At 31.8% G+C, this 27,936-nt stretch overlaps 1 protein-coding gene across 4 annotated transcripts; it reads right to left on the reverse strand.

The window, feature by feature from the left end:
* Nucleotides 1-7,861: 7,861 nt before the first annotated feature.
* LOC145305345 (histone-lysine N-methyltransferase SETD7-like) lies at nt 7,862-26,924 on the reverse strand. Of its 4 annotated transcripts, none has more exons than XM_080146965.1 (15): nt 26,725-26,924; nt 26,425-26,478; nt 20,937-21,018; nt 19,905-19,951; nt 18,459-18,501; nt 17,979-18,035; nt 17,339-17,436; nt 16,291-16,342; nt 15,486-15,579; nt 13,063-13,163; nt 12,328-12,500; nt 11,722-11,785; nt 10,879-10,927; nt 9,849-9,937; nt 7,862-8,512 (listed from the first exon to the last, which is right to left on the reverse strand). In XM_080146965.1, exons 2-15 carry the CDS (start codon nt 26,447-26,449, stop codon nt 8,374-8,376), a joined length of 1,113 nt encoding a protein of 370 aa, XP_080003091.1. In that variant the 5' UTR covers nt 26,450-26,478; nt 26,725-26,924; the 3' UTR covers nt 7,862-8,373. The 4 variants fall into 4 exon arrangements, with proteins under 4 accessions (XP_080003091.1, XP_080003098.1, XP_080003112.1 ...); XM_080146972.1 differs by having other exon boundaries at nt 26,849-26,920; XM_080146986.1 differs by lacking the exon at nt 7,862-8,512 and adding an exon at nt 8,542-8,648.
* Between the last annotated feature and the right edge of the window lie 1,012 nt (nt 26,925-27,936).

Below are 27,936 nucleotides of genomic sequence, written 5' to 3' on the forward strand. Positions count from 1 at the left end.
ATTTGATGCAGTTTTCAAATCTACCTATAACATTATAATTCTTTCCATCTTATAATAGTCTAATACACATTACATTTCACATGAATAATAAAAAAAATATGGACGAGATATTAGTTATTTCTCACATCGTATTATAAACAGCTTTCAGCGGATATAAAATGTACAATTATAAGACCAAAACCAGTTTTTTAGCCCCAAGATGTCGACGGCACAGGTTAAAAAACTGGTTTTTATCTTATGATTGTACATTTTTATATATTTGTAGAAAACTGGATATAATACGATGCTAGATATATTTTTGTTCATATGGACGAGAACTGGTTCTAATTCACAGGATATTAATCGGTTTCGAATGAATACTAGAATAGTTATTTCCCGCATCGCATTATAAACGGCTTTCCGCGGATATAGAATGTACAATTATAAGATTAAAACCAATTTTTTCAGCCCCAAGGTGCCGAAGGTACCGGCTAAAAAACTGGTTTTAATCTTATGATTGTACATTTTTATATTCGTAGAAAGCTGGATATAATACGATGCTAGACATAGTTTTTTCGTATGGATGAGAACCGGTTCCTATCCACCGGATTCGAATGAATACAAGAAAAATCTTTCCGCAATTTATTTCTGTCATTAGTAGCTCATAGATATTTGGAGAAAGAAACGATTGTAAATTAATTTCACAATTTCTTCCATAATCAATCATAAAATAATTTTAATCTCAAACCCAATACTAATGAAAACAAGGATGAAACCATCCATAATAGCAGAGCTTTGAAATCCAACGGTAAAACAAACGAACATAATGTGTGATGCTAATAATGAAATATTGTATGTTGTTGTTCTTGTTGTAGTAGCCCTGATTCTCTGAAGTTAGGATTTAGATGCACACGGAGATTTGTTGTGAAAATCCTTTGGCCAATCTTAGATTGGTAAGCTTTGCGCACAGCTGAATGTATTAGAATAGAATTTATTACCTAATGCAATACATTTAAATTATAAAATATACATATAAAATCATATTTTAAAAATTGCATAGCAAGGAGTAATTAAGCCTTGGAGTAGGCCGTAAATTTACCCCTTTAATTGATTTCATTTATTATTTTATTCATAGCGAGAATTACAAAAATTATTTATTATATAAAGATATTTACACAAATTTATTAGATCAATAATTAAGTGGGTTGACTAAATAACTATTTACAGTTACAGAAGTTGATACAGATTTTATTTCTTACAGGAAAAGCATTTTCTTTTGTTGCAATGAAATGATTTATAATTTAAAAATAATCTTTTTTAATTATGGACAATGATTTCTTTACAGAGTCTGAAAGCCTTATTTCATTTCTCAAGTTATTCCAAAGTTTTGGAAATGACACTGTTGGAAAATATTCAAGATGTTTTGTTTTAGGTATACTTATCAGTAACTTTTTTGATCTCTGAGAAGAAAGAACTTTAAACATGTTATTAAAGCTTTCTGGGAGTTTCTTATGAAAAAATTTACTTATAGAATTTAAAATGTTTAAATTTACCAAATCATCAAATTTTAAGATTTTAGATTGTCCAAACAAAATTTCAGTGTGTGCATTATAATTAGCACCTACAATAATCCTTATTGCCCTTTTTTGTTGTTTTTTTATTTGATCAATATCTTTACTTTTAGAGAGACCCCATGTGATATTGGAATAATTTAAGTGAGGCAAATCATTGAGGAATAAATCGTTTTCAAAGTTTTTGATGGGAGAACATTTTTTATTTGATTTAATGCATATAGAGAACTAGAAACTTTGTTTTTTACCATTTTTGTATGCTCATTCCAATTGAGAAATTCATCAAGATGTACCCCAACAAATTTAAAAGACTTAGTTTCATTTTCATTGCTGATTCTCTCAACTTCCTCCCCATTAGTGAAGATTCTAAAGTTATTATTGACAAGTTGCATACTGCTAAGTCTGAAGACCATGTATTTTGTTTTAGATACATTTAAAGAAAGTTTATTTGCCCTAAACCATACTGATGCCTTATCTAATTCTTCATTTAATGATGTTTTTATGGTTTCTAAATTACTTGAGGTTTTACAAAAGATTGTGTCATCGGCAAAAAGGCTACAAAATAAGGTTGTTGAATTTGGAAGGTCGTTTATATACAACAAGAACAAAATTGGTCCAATGACAGAGCCCTGTGGTACTCCATGAGTTAATACTTTTTCTTCGGACTTTACACCATTTATTTCAACATACTGTTTTCTATTAGTTAGATAATTTTCAAACCATTTTGCAGATACACCTTTAAAACCATAATGTTTTAGTTTGGATAGCAAGATTGGTATATCACACGTGTCAAATGCCTTTTTAAGGTCAAGAAACACACAGGCACTGTATTCTGATTGGGGCTTATTCAGTCCGTCATAAACTTTGTTGATTAAATGAATCAGTGGTTGTTGTGTATCTCTTGACCTTCTGAAACCATATTGATGTTGATATAACATTTTGTTACCCTCAAGATATCTAATCATTTGAAAAGCAACAATTTTCTCAAGTAATTTAGAAAGGGCTGGAAGTATGGAAATAGGACGATAATTGTCAAATCTATCTCTTTCACCAGCTTTGTAAATAGGTATAATTTTTGCACATTTATAGTTATCAGGAATGTAGCCAGTGTTTAAAGAGAGGTTAAACAGGTGAATGATAGGCGTTATAATTATTGGCATTATTTCTTTTAAAAGTTTCATAGAGATATTATCATTACCTACACTTGATTTTGATTTTAATTTGGACAAAGTTATATTGATAATAAAAGAGTTTACTTCCTGAAAGTTAAATTCTTCATCATTTTGATCCCCCAAGAAATCCCTGAATGATTTAGAAGATTGAGGTATTGATTCAGAAAGTCTTGGCCCAACATTAACAAAAAAGGAACCCGGTATTAGTGTCGGACTGATTATGACGTAACAAAAAAAATTAGCCAATTTGAGGCTACTATGAATTTTACCATTGGTCAATAATGTCCTCTCATTGGCTAATTTTTTTTGTTACGTCATAATCAGTCCGACACTAATACCGGGTTCACAAAAAAGTCATTAAAACCATTGCTATCTCAGAGAAAGTATTATAGGATTTTTGTGCATCTGTAAAAACACAAGGCACGTCATTTTTACACTTTTTTTTCTTGACTATTAAGTTAATTAGCGACCAAGTCTTTCTGATATCAGTAACACAATCTTCAAATCTTTCATGGTAATATTTTTTCTTCTCTTTTCTAGCAAGTTTTTTGAATTTATTATTTAGGCATTTAAATTTATTTTCAGCAGATTCAGTCCTATGTTTAAGTTTGTTTTTAAAGGAAAACTCTCTTTAAAGTACTTTTCTAATATGTTACCAAAACTTTCAAATGCAGTTTTCGGAATATTATCATTATTAACACCTTCCCAATTTTGTGAAGAGAGTTTCTCTTTAAAGTTTTCTACGTTATTTGGACTCATATCATAATAATATTGTTTTTGGTTTGAAGTATTTTTTCACAAGTTACATTTAAGTAAAAAATTGGGAGATGATCAGAAATAGAAGATATAATTAGGCCGCTTTCATAAAATTCTTGCTTTTTATTGCTAAAAATGTTATCAATGAGAGTTGCTGAATTTTGACAAATTCTAGTAGGTAGAGTAATCATTGGTAGAAAAGAAGAGGATATTAATAGGTTCAAAAGATCATTTGTTTGGTTGTGGGAATCAAAGTTTAGAAAATTCGCATTGAAATCACCCCCAAATATAATTTCATCAGATTTTTTTAAAACTGGGTCAGTTTTAAGAAATGTTAATTTTTCTCCAAACCATTCTATAAAGTTATTTAAGTTACCACCAGGAATTCTGTAAATGTTGCCTATAATCTTAAATTTGTTCTTACCAAAGAATACTTTTATGAATTGAGTCTCAAATTCGCCCTCTAAAATATATGATAATTCATCAATAATTTCATAACTTAAGTTTTGCTTAAGATATATTCCTAAACCCCCACCCCTTTTTCCTTCCCTTGTTTGTAAGATAATATCTTGATAATTTTCTAATCTAGTGGTCTGTGCATTATTTGCTGCCCAAATTTCTTGAAATAATAGAATACTAAAAGAAAATTTTTCAGTTTCTATCTCCGATAATAATTCTTGTATGTCGTCTATTTTATTATTTATACTTCTAATATTCTGACTATAGACTGAAAACTTTTCCTCCCTCTTTCCAATAAAGTTTACAAATTCATGGTTTTCAAAGTAAGAACATGAATGATTTAAATTTGAATCTAATTGCAAAGAATTATGTCCGAGATTATTAACTAACTCATCATCCATTTTTAATTTGAATGCTTATATTATTTTTGTTTAAATGTACCAAAGAAAAAAAAGCATTAAACAACCCATTTTTAATGCTATGATAATTTACACAGAACATATACATAGTAAAATAAATATTAAGTGATAACAGATAGAGATTAGTTTAAAATTCGGGTTTTTCAAAATAAAATATTCATCCCATTTTTACACCATTATATTCTAGTTTGATTCACTTTCGGATTGTTTATCATATTTTACAGGAGACAAGTTGGAGTAACTCACCCACATAGTAAGTTTTAGAGTTGTCATTTTTGTTTGCATGTTACATTTCAAGCTGACCAGCATTTCTGGCCTTAATGTGTATAGCAGGTGTTCCCTAATAAATTGTACTCTGACAGGAATCTGAACAACTTTGTAGGTAAATTTGTTGAAAAACTGCTTGATTTTAGAATAATGTTTATGATATTGGAGATGCTTCGCTTATGATATTGTACTTTGTTGTCCTAGGAATCAATATTACAAAAATAACATGAATGAGATCATTATATCACATAAAAATTTGTTGTAAAAAAAGTTAAATAACTAATATGTTTAACATGGCCGTACGGACATTCTCGTAGCGATTATAGAGTTGCTACATTTTCTATATCGTACATAACTTTCAGGAATCACCATTTAAATTTAAACCGATAGGACAATTCTAACATGCCTTAATTAACAAAAAATTTATCCGGTCCGGACGGACGTACGGACCGACCCTAAATCTTATAGAAAATCTTCGCCTTTGAAAAGGTACATACATATGTATACATAAACACATCACAGGACGGGGTAAAATAAAAGAAAGGGGTTTCCATTTTACAATTTAACTTTTTTCAATCTCCGACTTCAAAAGAAAAGTTGGTGTCGTTTTTAAAAGCGAAGCTTTTCTATAATTAGGGTCGGTCCGTCCGTTCATCCGTCCGTCGGTCCGTACGTCCGTCTGCAAGATTTATAACGCACAGCAACTCTATAATCGTTACCAGAAAGTCCGTATGTCCATTTAAAACAAGCTGATTTTTTTTTACTATTTTGACAACAAATTTTTGTATGTCAGAATTATCCGATTTATATGATTTTTTAAAATACAGTTGATTCTTATTACAACTAGGTATAATACTAAAAATGTAAGTATGCCCAGTATCATCTATTAAACAGTTTTACAAAAAAAATTACTTGCAATTTGGTTGGACTTATGAATTAATATTCTGCTTATTCAGTTCTGACACTCTACAAGTGTTAATGTTCGTCTGTCCTTCCATATCAGAGCTTCGCCTTTATGGTTGTTGTTATCCTTGTTTTCCTGAGAAAATAAACTAAAGTATCATCATTATAATATGAATAAAAGCTAAAAGAAAATGTGGCGCTTTACCTAAATGTGCATTGTCGAGCTTTAAAACCCCCTCCCGCTTATTTTTGAAATAAATTAAATAAAATAGTTTTGTTTCTTTGTTACTCTTGTTTTGGTTAGGCTGTTTTGGTTATTAGATAGCCTAACAGAGTATGACCACCTCAGGTAAAGACTACGCAGGGTTAGGTTCTGCCCACATGAATTAGGCAGTTTAAAAAATCTGAAAGGGGGGTTTTATGCTTGATAGAAAATTTGTGAGAATGCCCTTAAAATATATGTAAATACTAATAAATATATTTAAGAAAATATTTTTTTATCTAGTACATCACTGTCACATCTTAACATTACCTCGTTTCGTATTATAGACAGCTTTCCGCGCATATTAAAATGACGGCGGATATTAATCGGTTTCGAATCCACATTGAAAAAATCATTCACATATTAGATCTGTACTTTTTGTTTTATTGGTTACCTACAACTCATATATTTCTATTTCTCTGTAACAAAATACCTCCTATTATATAAATTAGTCTGTATTTTTAGTCTGTAGCTTAAGATTTCAATAACCACCGAACCGATTGAGTCCTACATTTTAGTGATGCCTAACAGAGGTCCTTGGATGATTTTAGGCTATTTAATTTTTTATAACTAAGTTGGTCTTATGCTGCTTTTCTTCTTTCTTTACTCCAGGGCCCCTAAATGCTAGGGGTGCAGCCGCTAGTATATGTAAAAATAGTGTATTTTGAAAGTTAATTCAACTGTCAACTTTTTCAACAATTCAAGCCTCGTGTACTTTTAGAGGAAAATGAAGTGATTTTTTTTCCCGTTTACCTGTACCTATATTCTCTGTACTGTCTTTATCTGATAAATGCCAGGGAGGAAGGGGACGTGTTTATTAAAATTGTCCCTAAAGCCTAATGACAATGTTTTCTTATTTGTTTTCTTAAGAACCTTGGGGACTTTTTATGAAATTTTGATGAAACCGTTCACCAACTATTTATTTTCTCTTTCTAGTATAGAAAAATTTAGCGAGAAGGCAGGGTACAATGGTCGTCTGTATTACACAAGTCCCCAAAGTCTTTAATAACGTTTTCTTACTCGTTGGATTAACAACCTTGGGGACTTTTATATATTTTGATTGGTTTGCCAATTTAGTTGAGTGTTCAAACGTTTTAACAACTAATTGTAATCTACAGAAGAGGTAATTTTGTGTGGTGTTCATCAATTTATCGGCCATTGTCTTATCCCTTTATATTCCTGGTAGCATGTCTTTATCTGATAAAAGGCGACCCTGTCATAATATTTATGACTTATTACTGCTGGTGAAAGTAAAACATAATACAGATTTGCATACAAATAGATGATAAGATGGATTAACAGAACAATTTCCCACAATGTTTACCTAGGTCTTCTTCAATAGTCCCTCCCTGTATACGTAGTTGTCTTAATTTCAGGTTCTTCATACTTCTTTCTGTAATACAATTGTGTAGAAATTTGAAATGTTTATGTAAACCAGAGCAGTGGCGTGCACTTTTAATTCAAAAATAGGTGTGGAACCATCAGAGGCTTAAAAAGGTAAAGATAGGTCTTCCCAATTTTAAATTTATTGGATATGTTGACACCCCAACTCCCCCTTCTCCCTTATGTTAACTATATAAAAATAAGCCTACGAGATAAATTCCCTGCATACACGTCAACATTATGTCCAATATAATTACAATTCGAAGCATAAAATCAACCTTATTACGCCATTCTTTATGAGGTTTTAGGAAGAGGTTTTTTTATGTAGGCTTATCAAGAAAGAGAGGGAACTAGTAATTATATTTCTTGGGTTATTATTCTCTTTAGAAAGTAGAAGAAAAACATTCATAATGCATGGTCAAAAAACTTTCCTTTTTTTTCTAAAAGTACATTGGTATAAACCAGAATTTATGAATGAAAATAAGCCTTTGATGAAAATCACCAAAGTAGAAAGAATAACATATTAAAGCTCGAATAAAACAGCAATTAGCTAGATATTTAGAAAAAAAATAAGACTGTAAAAGTATTATTAGATGCAAAAATTGAACTTCCAATAAAAGTAATAAGTATAGATGTATAACCTAGACAACTACCTGGTACCTGTCTTGGGAAGCTATTTTGTTTGCTAGCAAATTAATTTCTGCTATTTTGTTGCGACTTGGCTGTGTTAATATTTACAATGTTATTTGCTGGTATGAAAGACCTTATTGAAAGTCGGCACGGGGTTGTGGCATACAGTAATTTCCTGCTAAAGAGTTTTAATCCCATGTCTGGCCTAAGCTTATTCTATAATTTATGACTGTCCAGATGATGTCATAAGAAAATATATAAAGGTTCAGATAACTCTCTGTGACACATGGTAATTCAATGATGTAAAAGTTTCCAACCAATAAGTTTAACCTACAGAATGTATAATTTAGTCATCTTCATCTCTTATTTTATTATTCATTAGAAATGATCAATGTTATTCACCATGTGGGCAGATAAAGTATGATCATTCTATTACATAATTTAATGTTAAGCAACAAAGATTTTCACACATCACAAAGAACAAAATTTTAAAAATTCATATAAATTTAATATATATATACAATATATTTTTATAAAATCTAAAACTAACAAAAATTAAATGTAATGATTTTTTACTCAATGAAACCATTAGATAAAAATCCAAAAGTTTTCTTGTTAACAGATTTTTTCATATGTTTTAGCCAGAGTTTTTTGTACCAAGGTGGACAGTTTTGAGTGTCATAATTGTAGTTCACAAACAGTTCCTCACCCCTGCAAATATAATATGTATGTGAGAGTTTTGAGTGTCATAGTTATAGTTCACAAACAGTTCCTCACCCCTGCAAATATAATATGTATGTGAGAGTTTTGAGTGTCATAGTTATAGTTCACAAACAGTTCCTCACCCCTGCAAATTTAATATAAAGGTGGTGAGTTATGAGTTAAAGTTATAGTTAACAAACAGTTCCTTACCCCTGCAAATATAATATATAGGTGGGAGTTTTTAGTTATAGTTATAGTTCACAAACAGTTCATAACCTCTGCAAATATAATATATAGGTGGTAGTTTTGGGTGTTATAGTTATAGTTCACAAACAGTTCCCCACCCCTGCAAATATAATATATAGGTGGGAGTTTTGAGTTATAGTTATAGTTCACAAACAGTTCCTCACCCCTGCAAATATAATATATAGGTGGGAGTTTTGAGTGTTATAGTTATAGTTTACAAACAGTTCCTTACCCCTGCAAATATAATATATAGGTGGGAGTTTTGAGTTATAAATATAGTTCACAAACAGTTCCTCACCCCTGCAAATATAATATATAGGTGGGAGTTTTGAGTGTTATAGTTATAGTTTACAAACAGTTCCTCACCCCTGCAAATATGATATATAGGTGAGAGTTTATAGTGTTATAGTTATAGTTCACAAACAGTACCTCACCCCTGCAAATATAATATATAGGTGAGAGTTTTGAGTATTATAGTTATAGTTCACAAACCATTCCTCAACACTGCAAATATAATATATAGGTGGGGAGATTTGAGTGTTATAGTTATAGTTCACAAACAGTTCCTCATTCCTGTAAATATAATATATAGGTGGGAGTTTTGAGTGTTATAGTTATAGTTCACAAACAGGTTCTAACCCCTGCAAATGAACTATAAGTGGAGTCTGTATGTTAGTGAGTCTGTCTGTCTGTGTGTGTGTACCGAAGTATCTTCCTAACCAACGAACCGATATGGTTCTCCTTTACAGTGTTGCAAAATATAGTCAACTGTTTTTGAAAAGACTTTTAGTCAGGGATCTATAAATTGATGTATATTGTACATCCTCAATGATGATACACAAAATAACCCTTTCTGAAGTTTAAAACTTAAAAATTTTAAACACACATCTAAATGAATCAACCAATCAAAATTTACTAAACTCCCCAAAGTTGTAAAGCCAACGAATAAGCAAACGTTATTATAATACTTTGGGGACTAGTGTAGTAATAAACAACCCATTATCCTCCCTCTCTCTGGGTGTTTTCAGTGTTTTAGTTATAGTTTGATTTGTTGTAAAAATATTTTCAACGGTTCAGTAAAAATGCTTTCAGCTAATACCTTTTTATTTGTTTAGTGGCAACAATACTGGCAACAGGACCATGATAGGGATGGAGAACTGTATCAAACATTGTATTTGTACCAGAAAACTAAAATAATTACTATAATAAATGCTAGGGGCTACTCCTCTAGAAGCCTTTAGCGGCAAATAAAATGTTAACCTAAAAATATCTATTTGTCAATTTTTTTATTTTGTCAATTTGAGAGGGTGGTTGTTGGTATCCTGCCCCAAAAACAGTTATAAACCTGCACAAGACCATTGAAAAGCTACACTGTAAAGGAGAACCGTACTGGTTCATCTGTTAGCTAATCCTTCCACACAGTCACATAGACAGAGATCCTTTGAATTTATTATAATGTAAAACAAAGATGTCAATTGTAGGCTAGGGTTTTTTTTAGTAGTACAGTATACACCAGTATTAGGTGAAGATTAATCAAAATATAATTACAGATATACATATCAAGAGAACTAAAAATTTTAAAATGTAATTCAGGAACAGTTTATGGTAAAATGGTAAAATAAACTTTCAAGGCTGCTAACTTCCAAACGGCGATTTTATAGATTATGCTTACCCAAAATTTTAAGAAGACCTACAAATAATCTGGAATTGCCATTGCTCAATAATCAAGTTATGTAAATGCGCGATTTTTTTAGTGAAGCTTTCCCTGTACACCATTGCATCTAAGCTATTCCATATTATTTATAGGCCTCCTACTGCCGCTCAAGACTAGGCTAGACATGTATGTTCAGTCGTTTGGCAGCTAGCCTAAAGTTTATAGATTTTTAGAAATAGTCGATACCAGGAATATTTTACAATAAACTATATTAAATGAAGCTAGTAAAAGTGGTTGGAAAGAATATGACGTAAAAAAATAACCAACGAGAGGCCAGTATACACTGTAATTGACCAATGGTAAAATTTAAAGTGGCCTCTCATTGTTTAATTTTTTTACGTTATAATCTGTGCCGCCACTTCTACTAGCTTCGCATAAAATCCAAAATATGTATTTGATGTATAATTAGGCTTACCAAATGGTTAGTCTTGTGTGCAAGTGTATTTCTGTAACTTTCTATACCCCTGTCAGATAAATAATAGTTATCATAACATTGTATTATAGACATCTTTCCTCGGATATAAAAAATAATATATTGATACAAGTTTTGTTAGATCTGGGGGGCCAAAAGGTCCATACTAACAAAACTGGTATAAGTTTTATGATTTTATATATTATACTAGCGGCTACGCCCCTAGAGGCCTCTAATGTTTTTTTTATTTTAAATATCTAATTTAAGAAATAATTTGTCTTTGTTATCAGCTTTTAAATTCATGTCTCTACGCAGTGCGACTAGCGACACTATGCGGCGGAAATATTATATTTTTATTTTATTTTATTGTGATTTATCTTGGGAGGGTGGTTATAAACCTTCCCAGGATATATGAGAAGCTACCCTGTTAAGGAGAACCCGATCGGTTCAGCGGTTAGCGAGTTCCTTCGGTATATTATAATATTCGTAGAAAATTGTCTGCTATACAATACGACACATGATTTTTAGAAAAAGTTCTACTCAAACGTAAATTAATCGGTTTCAAAGCCATACTGGATAAATGTTTCCTCTTTAACAAATAAAGCTTCTCTATTTAATCGATCAGTTCATATTTTCTCTTAAGCTTAAGATTTCAATAACTACTTAACCGATTGACTTTTTAATGTTTCACATAGGTCCTTAGATAGTTCTAAGCTATATAACTTTATTTATTTAGGTCTTGGTATGGTTTTAGGCTATATTTTAGTCTTTTTCTAATACAGAGCCCATAGATGCTAAGGCCTTTGCCGCTAGTATAATATACAGTAGTTAAATTTAAATTAATACCTCAAATGCACAGGGATGTCTATAACCATTTCTACAGGGACTTTCCATCGACTTGGAGACATGTCTAAATCAGAATAATTATCCTACCATCTCATTTTTTGAATACTGAGATGGATTCTTAAAAAAACTTTTTGGCTCACTGCCTCTCTTAAATTAGTGAGGCTCGCTGACAAATTTTGTGAAAAATCCCCCAAAATCGCGTAAAAAATCTAAACTCAAATAAAGTCATGTAAGGTTTTGTTTCATTTTTGTAGATTTTTAATGCGATTTTGGAGGATTTTTCACAAAAAAATTTTACAAGCCTTACTAATTTTAGTGAGGCAATGAGCTTAATTTTTAAAAAAGAATTAACCTCTGATTCCTATTACCAAAAGGTACAATATTATAAGCAACGCATCTTTATAATCAAGTCTTAAAAATGTAAGTATGTCCTTAAACATTATCCTGTATATAAGCACTTTTTCAATAACTTTACTTACAATTTTGTCAAGATTTTAAACATTTATAGTATGCATATTCAGGTGTTAATTCTGTTTGTCCTACCGTTTCAGAGCTTTGCTCTTATGGATGTTGTCAACCTTGTTTTCTTGTTACCCAATTACCTACCTCCAAAATTGATATAATAAGCGTGTGCCTCCCACATCTCATCTACAGTCAGGTTATCAAACATAAAGTTGTCCTCATAGGTTTTCACCCCAGCAAAGTAGGATACAAGGTCACCAGCAACAAAATTTCTTTTGGCAAATAGGCCCTCTCCTCCTTGAGGTTGGGCGGATTGTCTAAAGGAAATTAGAAGCTAAAATAAGCTTTTGTATAATTAAGGTAGGTGGGAAGCGAAGCGTCTCTGTAATAAAGTCCTAAAAATGTTTGTATGTCCTGAAACATTATCCAGTATTTAAGCAGTTACAACTTACATTTTGTTTCGACTTTCATACCCTTTTTCAACTGAATATTCAGTTCTGACATTCTACAAGTGTTAATGTTCGTTTGTCCTACTGTTTCTGAGCTTCGCTACCATGGATGTCGTCATCCTTGGCTGTAAGAAGTGCAGGTGAATTGTGACTGTCTCTCTGTGTGTAAGTCAATAAAAAAAAGTCTAAAATCACTTTTGATTTTATGTTAAAATTTGGTATTTAAATAGATTAGAGATCTATCTTACTGGTCTTATTGTTAAATATATTCATAAACTGTACGTTATAATTTCTGTTGCACAATGTTTGGGAATCATTATTGCCTGGTGCAAATATAAAATAGATACATTTTTAACTAAAGGATTAAAAAGATTAAAAACAATACTGTTCTTATTTGATACTTTGGTATTTATAAATAGTCAATACATACCCAACATATACGGCTTTTCTTTCAAATGGATCAATGACAGTTGGGGAGAGTCCTGTGCTATTAATCATATGTGCATCATTCTTCCAGATCTGTTCAGGATTCTAAAAATAATAAATTTTTAAGATCTTGATCCCTACTCACCAATAAAAATACAATGAAGAAACAATCTGGCAATATTATTTGTTATTATGTATATATACACATTTTTATTAGTAGCAAAGCTACTCTATAATTCGAATTTTTGTTCTGTCCGTCTGGACGTCTGTCAGGGACAGAAAGGGGGAAACGTGATTCTCGGCTCCTATAAAATACAAGAGGCTGAAAATTCTTGTCAACGTTCCCATCACTATGGAGCACAATTAAGTGTAAAACATCCGTAGCAGTCGGGCTGCTTTTAGCCACTTTTACTTTTTACAACAGATTTTCTCTAAACCTACAAAAGTTACACGGAAGAAACTTCTTACCAATATTCCCTTCATTATGAACCATAATTAGGCATTTTTGCTTTTGAAAGGTTGCGTGATTTTAAAGGTTTCGTGATTTTCCTATTTATTAAGTTTAATAAGTATTCTATGACACAACTCTAGGGTAAGTTTTTCCTAATATCCATTCATAATTTTTTAGCTCTGCTATTTATGGATGTTGTCATCCTTGTTGTTATACACGTATTTTCACAGTAGCAATAGATAGGTTATTATAGGTTAGGTTAGGTATTGCCCCGCAGGGTTAGGCAATTGGCCTCGCAGGGTTAAAGCCCAACAGGGGATTGAATTGGGGGGAAAGCTACTGTAAATATACAAAAAGCCCCTTAAGAGGCGTTGTCACGAAAGGACTATACCCCTGTACTCAATCGTTAACTTTTGTTTTACTGCAACAGACCAAAAGTTTGAATTAATAATCAATGAGCAATATGTGTGTGTAATACATTTCTTTTAAAAGCGAAGCTTTTCTATAATTAGGGTCGGTCCGTCCGTCCGGAACAGTTAGCTCTTTTCGTTAATTTGAACAGGTTACAATTGTTATGTCGATTTAAAACTTTGCATGATGATTCCTATAACTAGGCATGATTTAGCAAGCGTAGCAATCGTTACATGTTGATTTTGACAACAAATTTTTGTATGTTATAATTATCCTATTCATCTGTTTTTTGGAATACTAATTCCTATTAACACAAGGTACAATGTTATAAGCGAAGTATCTCTGTAATCAAGTCCTTAAAATGTAAGTACCTACCAGGTTTACTGACATCCTGTGCCTGCCAGGATGGAGATATTAAAAAAGTTATTTAATTAAAGCCCTCTATCTTTCGCATACAGAAAACGAGAAAAGACTGGAAAGAGGGGCGTTTAGCAATTAAATTTAAAATGACTTTTATCACCAACAAATGACAGTACACCATTGACATTGATTTACACTTGTAGCAGGACAGTTTTATGACAAGTAATCTCATGAATAATGTACAACATTCATTCTGCATTCTTTGATACACACGTACTATCTATAATACAAAGTAGAACGATGTCTGTTTGTTTGTCTGTCTGTTTGTAGCGAAGGATCTCGCTAACCGCTGAACCGATCGGGTTCTCTTTTACATGGTAGCTTCCCATAGGTCCCGGGAAGGTTTATAAATATTTTCTTGGGGGGTTCGAACGATTCAACCACTAATTTTATCTACAGAAAGATTAATTTTGTGTATCATCATTAGGGAATTATATAAATTTTTCAGCCATTGCCTGACTAGGGGTTAAATAATGTATCCTTATATTTTGAAGGTAAAATTCATGATATTCCATAACATAACAAATTTATATAACTGTTTTTTTCTATTACCTTTTTTAAAACTTTTTACATTTTATTTTAAGTTTAATTTCCCTTGAACTAGATGCAATGTCATAACTTAATATTTATCAGGGATGGGACAATGGAGATACGGAAAGTGTCATGTGGGACGTCATATAAATACTTTTTAAAAGAGAGGATGAGAGAAGATGTGGGAAAGGAAACCACTAAAAAAAAAGATGCATTTTGAAGTATATTTATGCCGTCACACATGAAACTTTCCGTATCTCCTAGGACAATTTAAAAACGCTTTAAATTTCCTACATTTTCTTTGTCGAATTTTAACTCTAATTGTAAATTATTACCTAGGAAGATTTTAGAAATAGTATTTAAATCAAATAATAAAATTATAGTATTGTTGTATAACCAGACAACTACCTGAATCCCCCTGTCAAGGACCATTTCGTCTGCTAGCAAATTGCTTTCTGCTCTTTTGTAGCGACTTGGCTGTGTTAATATTCCCGATACTTTTAGTTAATTTTCGAAGACCCAATTGAAAATCGGCACAGGGTTTTTGGTAAGGGGACATAGAGTTATTTAACTCCTTCCCAATCTAATGTTTTAATCTAATAATCAAATAATACCTTGACTTTTGTTTTTATCTGTTTTACTCCTTTATAACATCGTTCAGCTATTATTACAGCTTCTGTCCCGTTCTCAAAGATTCCATTTTTAAACCTAAATTTACAAAAATAACATCATGCAGAGGTAATCAAGTACAGCAAAAAGAAGTTTTGGTTATAGTCCCTTTCGTGGCAACGCCTCTTAGGGGGCGTTTCGTCGTATTTTAACAGTAGCTTTTCTCCTGTTTCTAGCCCCTGCGGAGGCTCTAACCCTGTGGGGCAATCATCTAACCTAAGCTTAAATAATCTCTCAAAAGCTACTATGAAAATACAACGAATCGCCCTTTAGGAGTCGTTGCCACGAAAGGGACAATACCCGAAATTTTTAAAATTACAAAGAGAAGCTTAGAAAAAGGTATTTCCCAAATTATAAATCTTAGCCTTTCCTTTGTGAACAGACAAGCAGACGAAGGAAAGTATAGGCTTGATGCTTATTGGCCAGGGGATAAAAGTTTTAAATAATTAATCTGATTACAAATTTTTATATCAGTGTGTATTAGTACTCAGGGATCTAAAGGGATAAGACAATGACCAATAAATTGATGTACACTACAATGATAATACACAAAATTACCCTTTCTGTAATTTATAATTAGAGGTTGAAACGCTTGGATACTCCACTTAATGAACCAACCAATCAAAATTAAATAAAAATCCATAAAGTTCATGAGCCATAGAATGAGAAAATGTAAAAATAAAACTTTGGGGACTAGTTTCATAAACAGCCCCCCCCCCCTTCCTCATTAGTTTCTAGATATTTACATACCTTCCAACTAAAGCTGTTTTAAAATCTGGATAAATGTAGGTTAAGTCATCTCCTGCCAGTAAGAAAATAACTTTGTAATATGATATTTTAAAATAAATGTCTTATTTTACATAGGTTATATGTATTTTTAAAAGCGAGGCTTTTCTATAATTAGGACATGTCTGTCCGTACGTCCGTAACAGCTAGCTATTTTCGTTAATTTAAACAGGTTACAATTGTCCTATCGATTTTATACTTTGCACACTGATTCCTATAACAGTTAGGTACGACTTAGAAAGCGTAGCAACTCTATAATCGTTATCAGAATGTCCGTACGCCCATTTATAACAAGCTGTTTTTTTTACTTTTTTGACAACAAATTTTTATGTGAAATAATCATCCTATTGATCTGATTTTTGGATACTAATTCGTATTACAACAAAGTACAATATCAGGGCGAAGTATCTTTATAATTAAGTCCTAAAAATATCAGTACGTCCTTAAACAGGAAACAGTATTTAAGACGTTTTGCAACAAATTTACGAATACAATTTTGCCAAAACTTACATATTTATATTTTGTATATTCAGTTCTGTCTTACACTCTACAAGAGTTGATGTTCGTTTGTCCGCCAATTTAAGAGCTTCGCTTTTATGGATGTTATCATCCTTGTTTCTAGATAAATTAGAGGTAATACTCGGCAATTTAAATTAACAAATTAAGACATGTTTTTTTTTATTTTTTCAAAAAATATTTGGAATCATCAGACTAAAACAGTGATTCACATTTACTAATCATGGCCGAACAAACAAACACTGTGAGTTTAAGGGAAGATATTCTTATTCAGTAGAATTTTACTCATGAAATTGTAGTCTTACTTCATGAGCCATCTAACATATTATCAAATACAGCACAACATGATAACGTGAGGAATTATAAAGAATCATGGCGTTTCTTTATTTCGCCTTATTTTTTTTTTGGGGGGGGGGCAAAGTTATGGTTGGGAAGGGGGTTTTGGTGGTCAAGAAACAGGCTTGAATGAAATTACCAAAGGTTTTTATGATATTACCTGTGAATTTAGTATCCGTGGCTATTCCAAATATGACGCCACTGTTTTTTTCTGAATCTACTTCTTGCCACATTAACTTTTTTCTACCATATAGTTCTCTAAAAAAATATTTAGATATTCAAATTCAAATATTATGCAATTTAAGTAAAACATTCAAAACATATCCTTTAATTTTATATGTCTTTTTAGATTTAATATTTTATTTCCAGTATGGCATCAAAACCGATTAATATCTAGTGAACAATTATGTATAGCATCGTATTAAAATCAAATCTGGCCTAACAAAACTGTATAAAAAAAATTGATGATTTGGGTTTCAATTTCAGAAATTCTTAATTAGACGCTAAGGTATTGAATTGAAGCAATTACATTTCTTCTTCTATAATTACCAGCCTATTAATGGATAAGATACACAAGATAGTTCTCTAATAAAATGAATCTCGCAGCGGGCTAAAATAACGATACACACAGTCCATACCATCCCCTCCCCTCCTACTCGATGAACAAAATAAACTGACTTAAATTGACGACAATTATTTCCCTATCATAATATCATCCATAACATAATGATTTGGATATATTTGAAAATTCAATCCTTCGTCATCTTATATTTATTGCACAACTTCCTTAAAAAAATTACCTAGAAATAAAAATTACGGTATCACTATTTGAAACAGTGGTGAATTGTTTCTTTTGTCTGAAAAAAAATTTGATAAATTTTCTGAAATACACTTATTAGGTCAATTTGGCTGGAGGTTTTCCTTAACGTTTTGTTGAGGACAGAACCTCCCAATCCCCGTGATTTTGAAAAAAAAGTTAAGAATAATGGGGATTGTACTGGGTCAATGAAGTAAAATCATTTTTCTTGAATAACCCTGTATTTTTTTTCTCTATTACTTTAAGTCAGGATAGGTTTGGTAATATTTGGTAAAGGCTAGACATTGACATGCAGGGTTAGGGAAGGGATTCCTGCAAAGGGAAGACAAAGGAAAAAAAACATCCCACCTTATTCTTTAAAAAGAGGGCTTCAGTGCTCGATAGTTACTTTGAAGAACCGTCCCATTGTGACTTTCTTTGATTTTAGGATACATCCAAAAGTACTAATTTTATTATATCATACCTGTTATAAAAAGCTGAAGGAAAACCAAAATTTTGCTTGTGAACTGAAACATAAAAAGGTAATAAAAATTTGACTATAAAATGTATATAGTCTACCCCCCCCCCCCCCCCCCAACACACACAAAATCCGGACAAAGTAGCCTCTAGGACAAAGTAGCCTCGGACAAAGAAGCCTCTAGGACAAAGTAGCCTTGGACAAAGTAGCCTCTAGGACAAGGTAGCCTCGGACAAAGTAGCCTCAGGACAAAGTGGCCTACAAAGGAAAATAGCGCTCGGCCCCCTAGCCTACAACCTAACCTAAAAATTATAAAAAAAATATAAAATATAAAATTCTTTAAACTTTTTTCGGAACAATATAATCGAGCTTTTTAAACCTTCAAAGTTTTTAAGTTTTGTATTTCATAAAAATAAAAAGTATGTTTATTATTATAACAATACATTTACATCAATATCATAATAAGTTTTGATACCAAATATTTGGTATGCCTTAGCTTCCGCACATGTTTCACAATATCTTACTTGTAGAATCGCATTTCCACTTATCATAATTATTAACTGAGGGCGAGGCAGAGAGAGAGAGGGGACAATGGGCTGTTTATTACACAAGTCCACAAAGTTTTATAATAACGTTTTATTAATCGCTGGCCTAACTACTTTAGGGACTTCAATTAATCTAAATTGGTTTCTTCATTTAGTTGATTGATCAAACGTTTCAAACACAAATTTTAAGTTACAGAAGGAGTAATTTTGTGTATCATCATTGGGGATGTACATCAATTTATCGGTCATTGTCTTATCCCTTTAGATCCCTGGGGCGAGCTCTTATTTAATATCAAAGAGATCGGACAAAAGCCTTAGTGCCCAAAATTAGGGTTGGGCCGGATACTTTTTTTGTCCGGATACCGGATATCCGGCTGATTTCCAATGCCGGATATCCGATTCTGGCCGGTTATCTGGCCAACGTTCGATATCCGGCCGTATAACCGGATAGTTTTAATATCCGGTATCCGGCCGGATATCGAAAATGGCCGGATATCCGGCCCAACCCTACCCAAAATATTAGGTTAAGTAACTACCAATCATTTAATTGCACTTACTTTATCTGAAAATCCAAAAGTGTACTGTACATGGTATTTAGATGTGAAAATTTATAGGCGAAGATATTTTTGGCTATGAGGATATAAAAAGGAGCGGAAGGAATTGCACAGTGAATATTTTAGATTCCAACTTAATAGTTACAGGGATAGGAAAAAATTTTGATGATACACAAAATTACCCCTTCTGGAGATTAAAATTATTAGTTGAAAACGTTTTAACACTCATCTCAGTAAGTCAACAAATTAAAATTTATTTGAAAGTCCTCAACGTTTTTAAGCTAACAAACAAGAGTACTTTGGGGACTATTGAAATAAAAGTCCAATGTCTCATCCTTCCCTGAAATACTTACCTGGCGTAATACTATTCCACCACATTTTCAGTTCCTCTCCCACATGTCTAGAAAACAAATGTACATGACTAGCGAAGCAATGATAAGATAACATGTCTGTATACGAAACTAGGAAAAAAGAGGGCAATAATGTTATAAGATAACCAAAAATTTTATCAAACACACAATCTTTTAACAAAATGGTTTGAAATCTAAATGGTAGGGGGGTTAATACCCCCACCCCCTCCCTCTTATGGAAGTCTTTTAATTTTAACATTGACTTTTTGCGCTCTCTAATTTCTGTCTTACATGTCATGTTAGAGAGTAGCTGCGCTTTTTTATTATCATTTTTATTTTCAAGATCTAGTTACAAAAATTTTATATGTATTTACAAATTAAGTACAAAAAAGGAGAAATTACAAAATGAACATTTTAGATAAAACTTTTTTTTCCTTTTTCTAATTAAACAAAATATATAGCCCCATTGTTATTTATTGCATCGTATTATTGACAGTTTTCGCGGATATTGAAATGGAAAATCGTAAGATCAAACCAGTTTTATTAGCCCCGAGGGTTGAAGGCCCTGGCTAACAAATCTGGTATCATATTTATGATTTTTAGATTCATACAAAGTAATTTCTTATTTTTTTGAAAATAAGCCTCTATGAATTTATTTTTTAGCATATGGGCAAGGCATCCTATCGGCCACAAGACGCTAGCAAATCTCGCTGGATCATTCAGGTAAAGATTAAAGAGTGCAACCTTAATTTGGTTAATACACCATTAGATTTTTATATTTACACCTAGAGAGAGAGGGGACAATGGGCTGTTTATTACACTAGTCCCAAAAGTTTTATAATTACGTTGTCTTATTCGTAACAACATTTGGGACTTCAGTAAATTTTGATAGTTTGGTCTATTAAGTTGAGTGTTCAAAAGTAACAACCACTAATATTAATCTACAGATGTAGTAATTTTATTATCATCATTAGGAATAAACATCAATTTATCGGCTCTTGTCTTATCCCTTTAGATTCCTGATTTAGGCCTTACTTTTTATTCCATTCACTAACATCATCTGTTGGACAGGAGGTAATAACTCTTAGTTGGTCACCAATACACATTCCAAGGCAACCTATAGTATTAGAATAGTTATTTCTCGCACCGTATTATGAACAGCTCTTCGCGGAGATAAAAATGTACAATTATAAGATTAAAACAAGTTTTGTTGACCCCGAGGGAAAAACAAAACAGGTATTAATTTTATGATTTTATTTAAGAATTGTGGAGAAAATTGTCTGTAATATGATGCTACACATGATTTTTAAGTGCGGCAAATAACCGGTTCTAATCCAGCGGATATTTATCGGTTTCGAAGCCATACTGAAGAACCATGTATCATATCGTATTATAGACAATTTTTTGCGAATATCATTGTAAAAATCTTAATAATATACCAGTTATGTTAGTCCAGTCCTTAAAATTTTTTATATTTTCTAACCGTTAGACAGTGATATAATACGATAGATTACTATTATTTTTATGTATTAATATAACTTTTCTTTTACTTTCTATTACTTTTATTACTTTTCTAATGTTTTTTTGTATGTCTATTAAAAATAGACATTTTGCAACCATATCATAATTAAAAATTTTAATATACTGTTCGTTTGATCCATTGATTTTCTTAAATATTAAAAATACTGATAACCTACAATTGTTAATGATCTTTTCTCGTATTCATTCGAATCCGGTGGATAGGAACCGGTTCTCATCCATACGAAAAAACTATGTCTAGCATCGTATTATATCCAGCTTTCTACGAATATAGAAATGTACAATCATAAGATTAAAACCAGTTTTTTTAGCCGGTGCCTTCGGCACCTCGGGGCTAAAAAAACTAGTTTTAATCTCATAATTGTACTTTCTATATCCGCGGAAAGTGGTTTATAATACGATGAACCCAGGTAGTCCTTTGTATACGTGGATCCTTTTTTTAGTATACATTTTTGTTTACAATAGTATACATGGCCTTACTCTAAAATTGTATCAATTTTGTTATACTATAGTATAGAAAATTTGTGGGAGTTAAGGGAGATATTTCCATGATTTAAACTATTCATAATGATAAGAGTACATGAGATATTCTCATCTTTTACTTCTATAATGGAAGCTAAGTGAAGAGTTTCTCATGTTTTAACTCTTATCATGGCTAGGCTATGATCCTTTCCATGCTATACTGAAGTTGATTAGGTTTGGTATACTGGTGTCTATAGTTTAGATTTTGTAATTATTTAAAATGAAATATTTTAAAATACTGAAAAAAAACAATGAAATGAGAAACCAATTTGAATAAGATTTACTTATTTGATTTTCAAACAACCATATATATATTGGAAACCCCAAAAAAACAAAGTTTTTCTAACAAGTGAAAGACACCTAGCAGCAAAAATTTGAACTATATCAGGTAGAATTATTTTTGTATTATGAAAATTATACAAAAGTACTATTGTATTTTTTTTTGTAATTTTGTACAGTCCCTTATTTTTTTCTTGTACATGTTGTATCATTTTTGTCTACAATAGTACTTTTATGGTTTTTTTCATTAAGTAACATATTAAGTCCCAAAATTTTTTACTTAAAAAAAATTTTGTACTTATAAATAAAATCAAAATTGTAGAATTAGACAATTTTTTTGTCAAATTCTAAAACTTCTTTTTGATATTCAAAAAATGTTTTTCAAAATATTTCCTACATCCTCAGTTTTGGACTCATCTAAATTTATGTTATGGTATATTTTTATAGTTCGATTGTATACATTCTTAAGATTTTGTTAGAGTCTACAAAATTGGAACATTTTTAAAATGAATACTATTATACAAAAAAAATTATACAATAAACGCTATGTTCATTTTTAAGCAAAGTCCAAAAATTTGAAATGAATACTATCACACAAAAAAAGTGTACTATAAATACTATGTTCATTTTTAGGCAAAGTTCTAAAATTTGGACTTAACCAAATTTCCTAAACTTTGTACTATTGTATATAAAAAGAAATACAATAAGCATGAAACAAAAAACTCTTTTAAATCCACAAATTATACTCTAATTATTTTTGTTACTTTCGAAACATATTGAAATATTCAGTATAGTAAAAAATGTTTGGACTCTGCCAAATTTTTAAAATTAATACTATTGTACAAAATAATAATACAAGATATACAATCAGGAAAATGGTATTAGTACAAAAATAAAAAAAAAGTGTACAACATATACAAAAAAAAATATACTAATATACAGGGTGCGGCACATAAATCCGGACTTTTTCTAATTTTTAAACAAATGAACATAAAATCGTCAATTTTAAAGATTTTATTGAATTTTAAAAACTGAGAGGCAGAATAGGTATTTGACTAATAGGTTATTTAAAAAAATGGCTGCTAGTCTCATTCACCGCCTCTACCCGCTTCCTCAACCGCCGGCAGGCCCAGGTCAAAATGAACCTGTCCAAGCTGGCGAAGTTCTCCTTGATAGTGGCAATGAGAGAGGTCTTTGTGATATGGGCACGTGTATTGGTGCATGCTTCAAAGTAGCTGTAGGCCCAAAAGTCCATTGAATTAAGATCAGGCTGCTGGGAGGCCACATTTCCATAGGAATGTGAGTAACCGCAGGATCCAAATTAACCCAACTTTCGAGCTACCCTTAGACACGGAGGCTCTCATTTGGACCACAGTTGAGCTATAACGACGTTTTTTACCTTTTTGAAATTGGCATAACAATTCAGCTAGGGTTTTCAGCGCAACCCATAGTCTAAAATGAGTTTTTAAGTTCCATATGGGTCCCTGAAATCGAGAACCGAGAAATATTCACAATTTTTCACGGTTTTTGACGTTTTTTACATCTCAAAATCTGCTCCATTTCACTTTGCTGGAGTACTACGGCCAAGCCATTTTAGATAGAGAGCTCTAGTCTTTTCAAGTGTCTTACTTGTGTATCTAACAATATTTCCAGCAAGTTACATAACTCTACCTCACCTACAGATGGGCTGAGGTCAGATTTAGTGGACCCTAGTCGAGAATCAAGATTAAACCACCTGCGCATTTCGAATCTGCCTTGCTGAACATATGCGTGGCCAGCTCGGAATACACGTCCATTTTCGTTCAAAGATTTTTTTGTGCTAAAAGGTCATTACCTAAGCTTTTTATAGTGGGTTTAAACGTCCTGATTGGTCGAGTAGTTTTGACGCTATGGCCGTTTTAAAAAAGTCCGGATTTATGTGCCGCACCCTGTATAAAAAAAAACACAAAAGTACTATTGTATACAAAATTGATACATGTACGAGGGGACTTTGCCAAAAAAAAATTACTGTACAAAATTTTTTAAAAAATTATACAATAGTACTTTTGTATGTTTTGTATAATTTTTATAATACAAAAAAAAAATCTACCTATACTAGGAACAACCTGGGAAAGAAATAACTATTATTTATCAGATTTGTTCAGCTATGCTTTAATGTACATTGTCAACTCAGTTTTGATAATATGTTTTCCTTGTAATAAATAATGAATGTATGAAGGAAGTGGACAATTGGCTATAATTACAAAATTACACTAGTCCCCAAAGTTTTTAATAACACTTTCTTATTCGTTTCATTTGGGGACTTTTAATGAATTTGATTGATTGGTTTATTAATTTGAGTGTCCAAACGTTTCAACAAGTAGTTGCAATCTATAGAAGAGGGAATTTTGGGTATAATAATAGGGGATGAACATCAACTTATCGACCATTGTCTTATCCTTTTAGATTCCTGTAATGAATGGTATTTAAGTACGGATATCTGTTTGTACTAGTTTAGCCAATTAAATTTTATAAAATAAATTATTATTAAAAACGTGAAGTTTAACCCTTAACGGTCGGGGGGGGGGGGGGGGGCGTTGAACGCCCCCCCCCCATCCGGTTTTTTCTATCTCATTTTCTGTGTGTGAAAGATAAAGAGCCTAAACTGCTTGACTTTTTAAGTATGGGTATGACACATAACTGAGAGTTGGAATTTTTTGAATATCTCCATCCTGGCGGGCACAGGATGCCAGCAAACCTGGCAGGGTCATCCAGGTAAAGAACAAAAATTTGTTTTTGACTTAAACAAAGCATTTTATCTTACCAAAATACTAAAATATCCTCTAGTAGTACATCCTCATATTAAATACAGGTGTTCAAGTCAATTTCAGGTTCCAGGTATGATCCTGCAGGTCCTGATCCTCCAGGTCTCCAGAAATCTTTAAAATGCTCCTGTGGCCGCAAATTTTGACTTAGAGACTTTTAAACTTAAGCTTTTCTTGCATGTCTACATAATGTATTAAAATTTCATAAAGATCCGCCGCCGTTTTCCCGCCGACCGCCGACTGCGGCGGCTGGCAGCTGCCAAGTACAGCTGCGGCCGCTGAAACTTATGTTTTGATATTTCAATTATAAAATTTAAATAAAAATAAACATTTTCTGCAAAAAAAAATTTCTTCTAGCTTTAAAAATAAAAAAATTACAGCCGTTTGACATTTTTAAGTAAAAAAGGACCTAAAAACAAAGGTTGTTAAATAAAAGGGTGAAGGAAGCGGAAATTGACCTTGACTTACTTAAGGTCGGAAATTCACCATAACACAGGGGACTTGCACAAAAAATTTTAGCCCTCTAGCTCTAATAGGAACTGAGATAATGAGGGGGGGCGTTTAACGCCCCCCCCCCCCCCCCCCCGACTGATTAAGGTGCGGCAAGGGGCCCGACTGTTAAGGGTTAATTGAAAATTGGTAGGAAGTGTAATATAATATAATTTTCTACTGGCTACCTGCTACATTATTTACTAATTGGCCGGATATAGTCAATATCAACTAAAAAATATTTCCCTTATTAATCTAGTAATAAAAAAACAAGGATATCAAAATCAATAAAAATCAAGACCAGTGTGTCAGACAGTCGGACTAACCTAACCTAACTATACATAAACAATTAATGTTTTAATTAACCTAAGTATGCTAAAAATCGTTGCAAAACTGTAGCAAGATTGCATGAATACTGCTTTATATAAATGTTATTAAAATTTCCTTCTTTAATTTCCTCTTGTAATGACCCTTTGCCGACTTCCAATCGAGTATTTGAAAATCAACCAATGGTAATTGGAATATTAACACAGCTAAGTAGCAAAAATAATTTGCTAGCAGACGAAAAAGGTTATTTAAAAGTGGGGGGGGGGGGGGAGGTAGTTATAGGTTGAAATGAATATAACGATTAAACTTAAATTAACTGAATCATATATATCAGATACTAAAAGACATGGCGTAGGGCTAACCTAAATGTAGAAAACCGTTGCTTTGAATTTTTTTTATAAATTAAGGTAGGGATAGATCAATTTATTTATTTAACTTTTTTACAAAAATAGAAAAAGGAATATTTGGGAAAAGGTTCATTTATTCCCTCCCCCCATAAAAAAACAATAAGGAATAAAACTATCATCCATGTTCATATCCCTTGTGAAAGTTTAAATTACTACCTGCAAATATTATCCAAACAAACATTTTCAAATTTGCAAACTACCAACACTGTGCTAGAAACAAAAATTAGTTCGGGGTAAGATTCACAACAAACAACTTGAACATGGCCTGTATGAAAACAATGTGTGAATAACATTACTGCATACTTCATACATTTTAGGAAACTGCCATTTAGGAAGAAAATTTTCATACAAAATTTGACTGTATATTAAAATGTACATAATATTCATTTAATTCAGGAATAATAAATTTAATCTGATATATGTAAATAGTCTGTTTTTTTTAAGACTTAAACCCACCTATAACTTATATTGTTTTAAAGCACAGTGTGTACCATGACAAGAAGATTATGTATGCCTGGAAATTATTTGTTTAAATCCACATTACAAATATAATATAAACATACTGAAGAGAACTTGAGACCTAGAATGTATAACAAGTGGAAATTTTGGAATCATGTGTCAGAATAAACAAAATACTTTGATGTATTTTCTCCAACAAACAATAAAAAAGACATATGTTTAGATAAAAATACTCCTGCATTACAATGTAAAATCAAGAATACGATCGACCAAAATAGCAAATAGGGTTATATAAAAGAAATAATTTTTGATAACTTTTGATATACTGATTCATATTAAAACAAGTAAAAATGTTTTAAGAAAAGCATCTCTATAATCAATTCTTAAAAATGTAAGTATGTCATTAAACAGTATACTGTATTTAGGCAGTTTTGCAACAAATTTATTTACAATTTTGTTTAGGCTTATACCAAAATAATGCAGTTTCAATTTGTGTTTTGTTAATAATGTACATGGACGAAAAAAATTCCTAATGATGAGGACAGTTTTGCCCTCGAAACGTTGAATAAATTTAAAAGTTTGATGCCTTGAGTTTTTCATTCTGAGGATTTTACATGTTGGGTCCGTAACCATTCGTCTTACTTATATACCAAAATAGGAAATAGGGTTATACAAAAGAAAACATTTTTTAATAGCTTTTGATATACTGATTCATATTAAAACAAGGTAAAATGTTTTAAGCAAAGCATCTCTATAATCAGTTCTTAAAAACATTAAACAGTATACTGTATTTAAGCAGTTTTGCAACAAATTTACTTACAATTTGGTTAGGCTTGTACGATTAAATTCTGCTTATTCAGTTCTGACACTATACAAGTGTTAATGGACGTTTGTCCTACCTTTTTAGAGCTTCGCTTTTATGGATGTTCTCATCATTGTAAGTGTATTCTGGGCCATTTTAGATTTATATATAGTAAAGTAAAAAGATATTTGTGTGTGTAAGTATGTGTATGTGTTTGTTTGTATCGAAGGATCTCGTTAACCTCTGAACCGTTACAGCGGTTAACGATCCTTACAGGGTAGCTTCTCATAGGTTCTGGGAAGGTTAATAACTATTTTGGGGAGAGTTACACCACCATCCCAAAAGAAATCGCCCCCCAAAAATGTTTCATATTTTTTAAGACTAAATTAAAAATGAGTCAACATGTT

Source organism: Acartia tonsa, chromosome 2 (assembly GCF_053477335.1).
Source record: "Acartia tonsa isolate MP-2025a chromosome 2, ASM5347733v1, whole genome shotgun sequence".
Taxonomy (NCBI): domain Eukaryota; kingdom Metazoa; phylum Arthropoda; class Copepoda; order Calanoida; family Acartiidae; genus Acartia; species Acartia tonsa.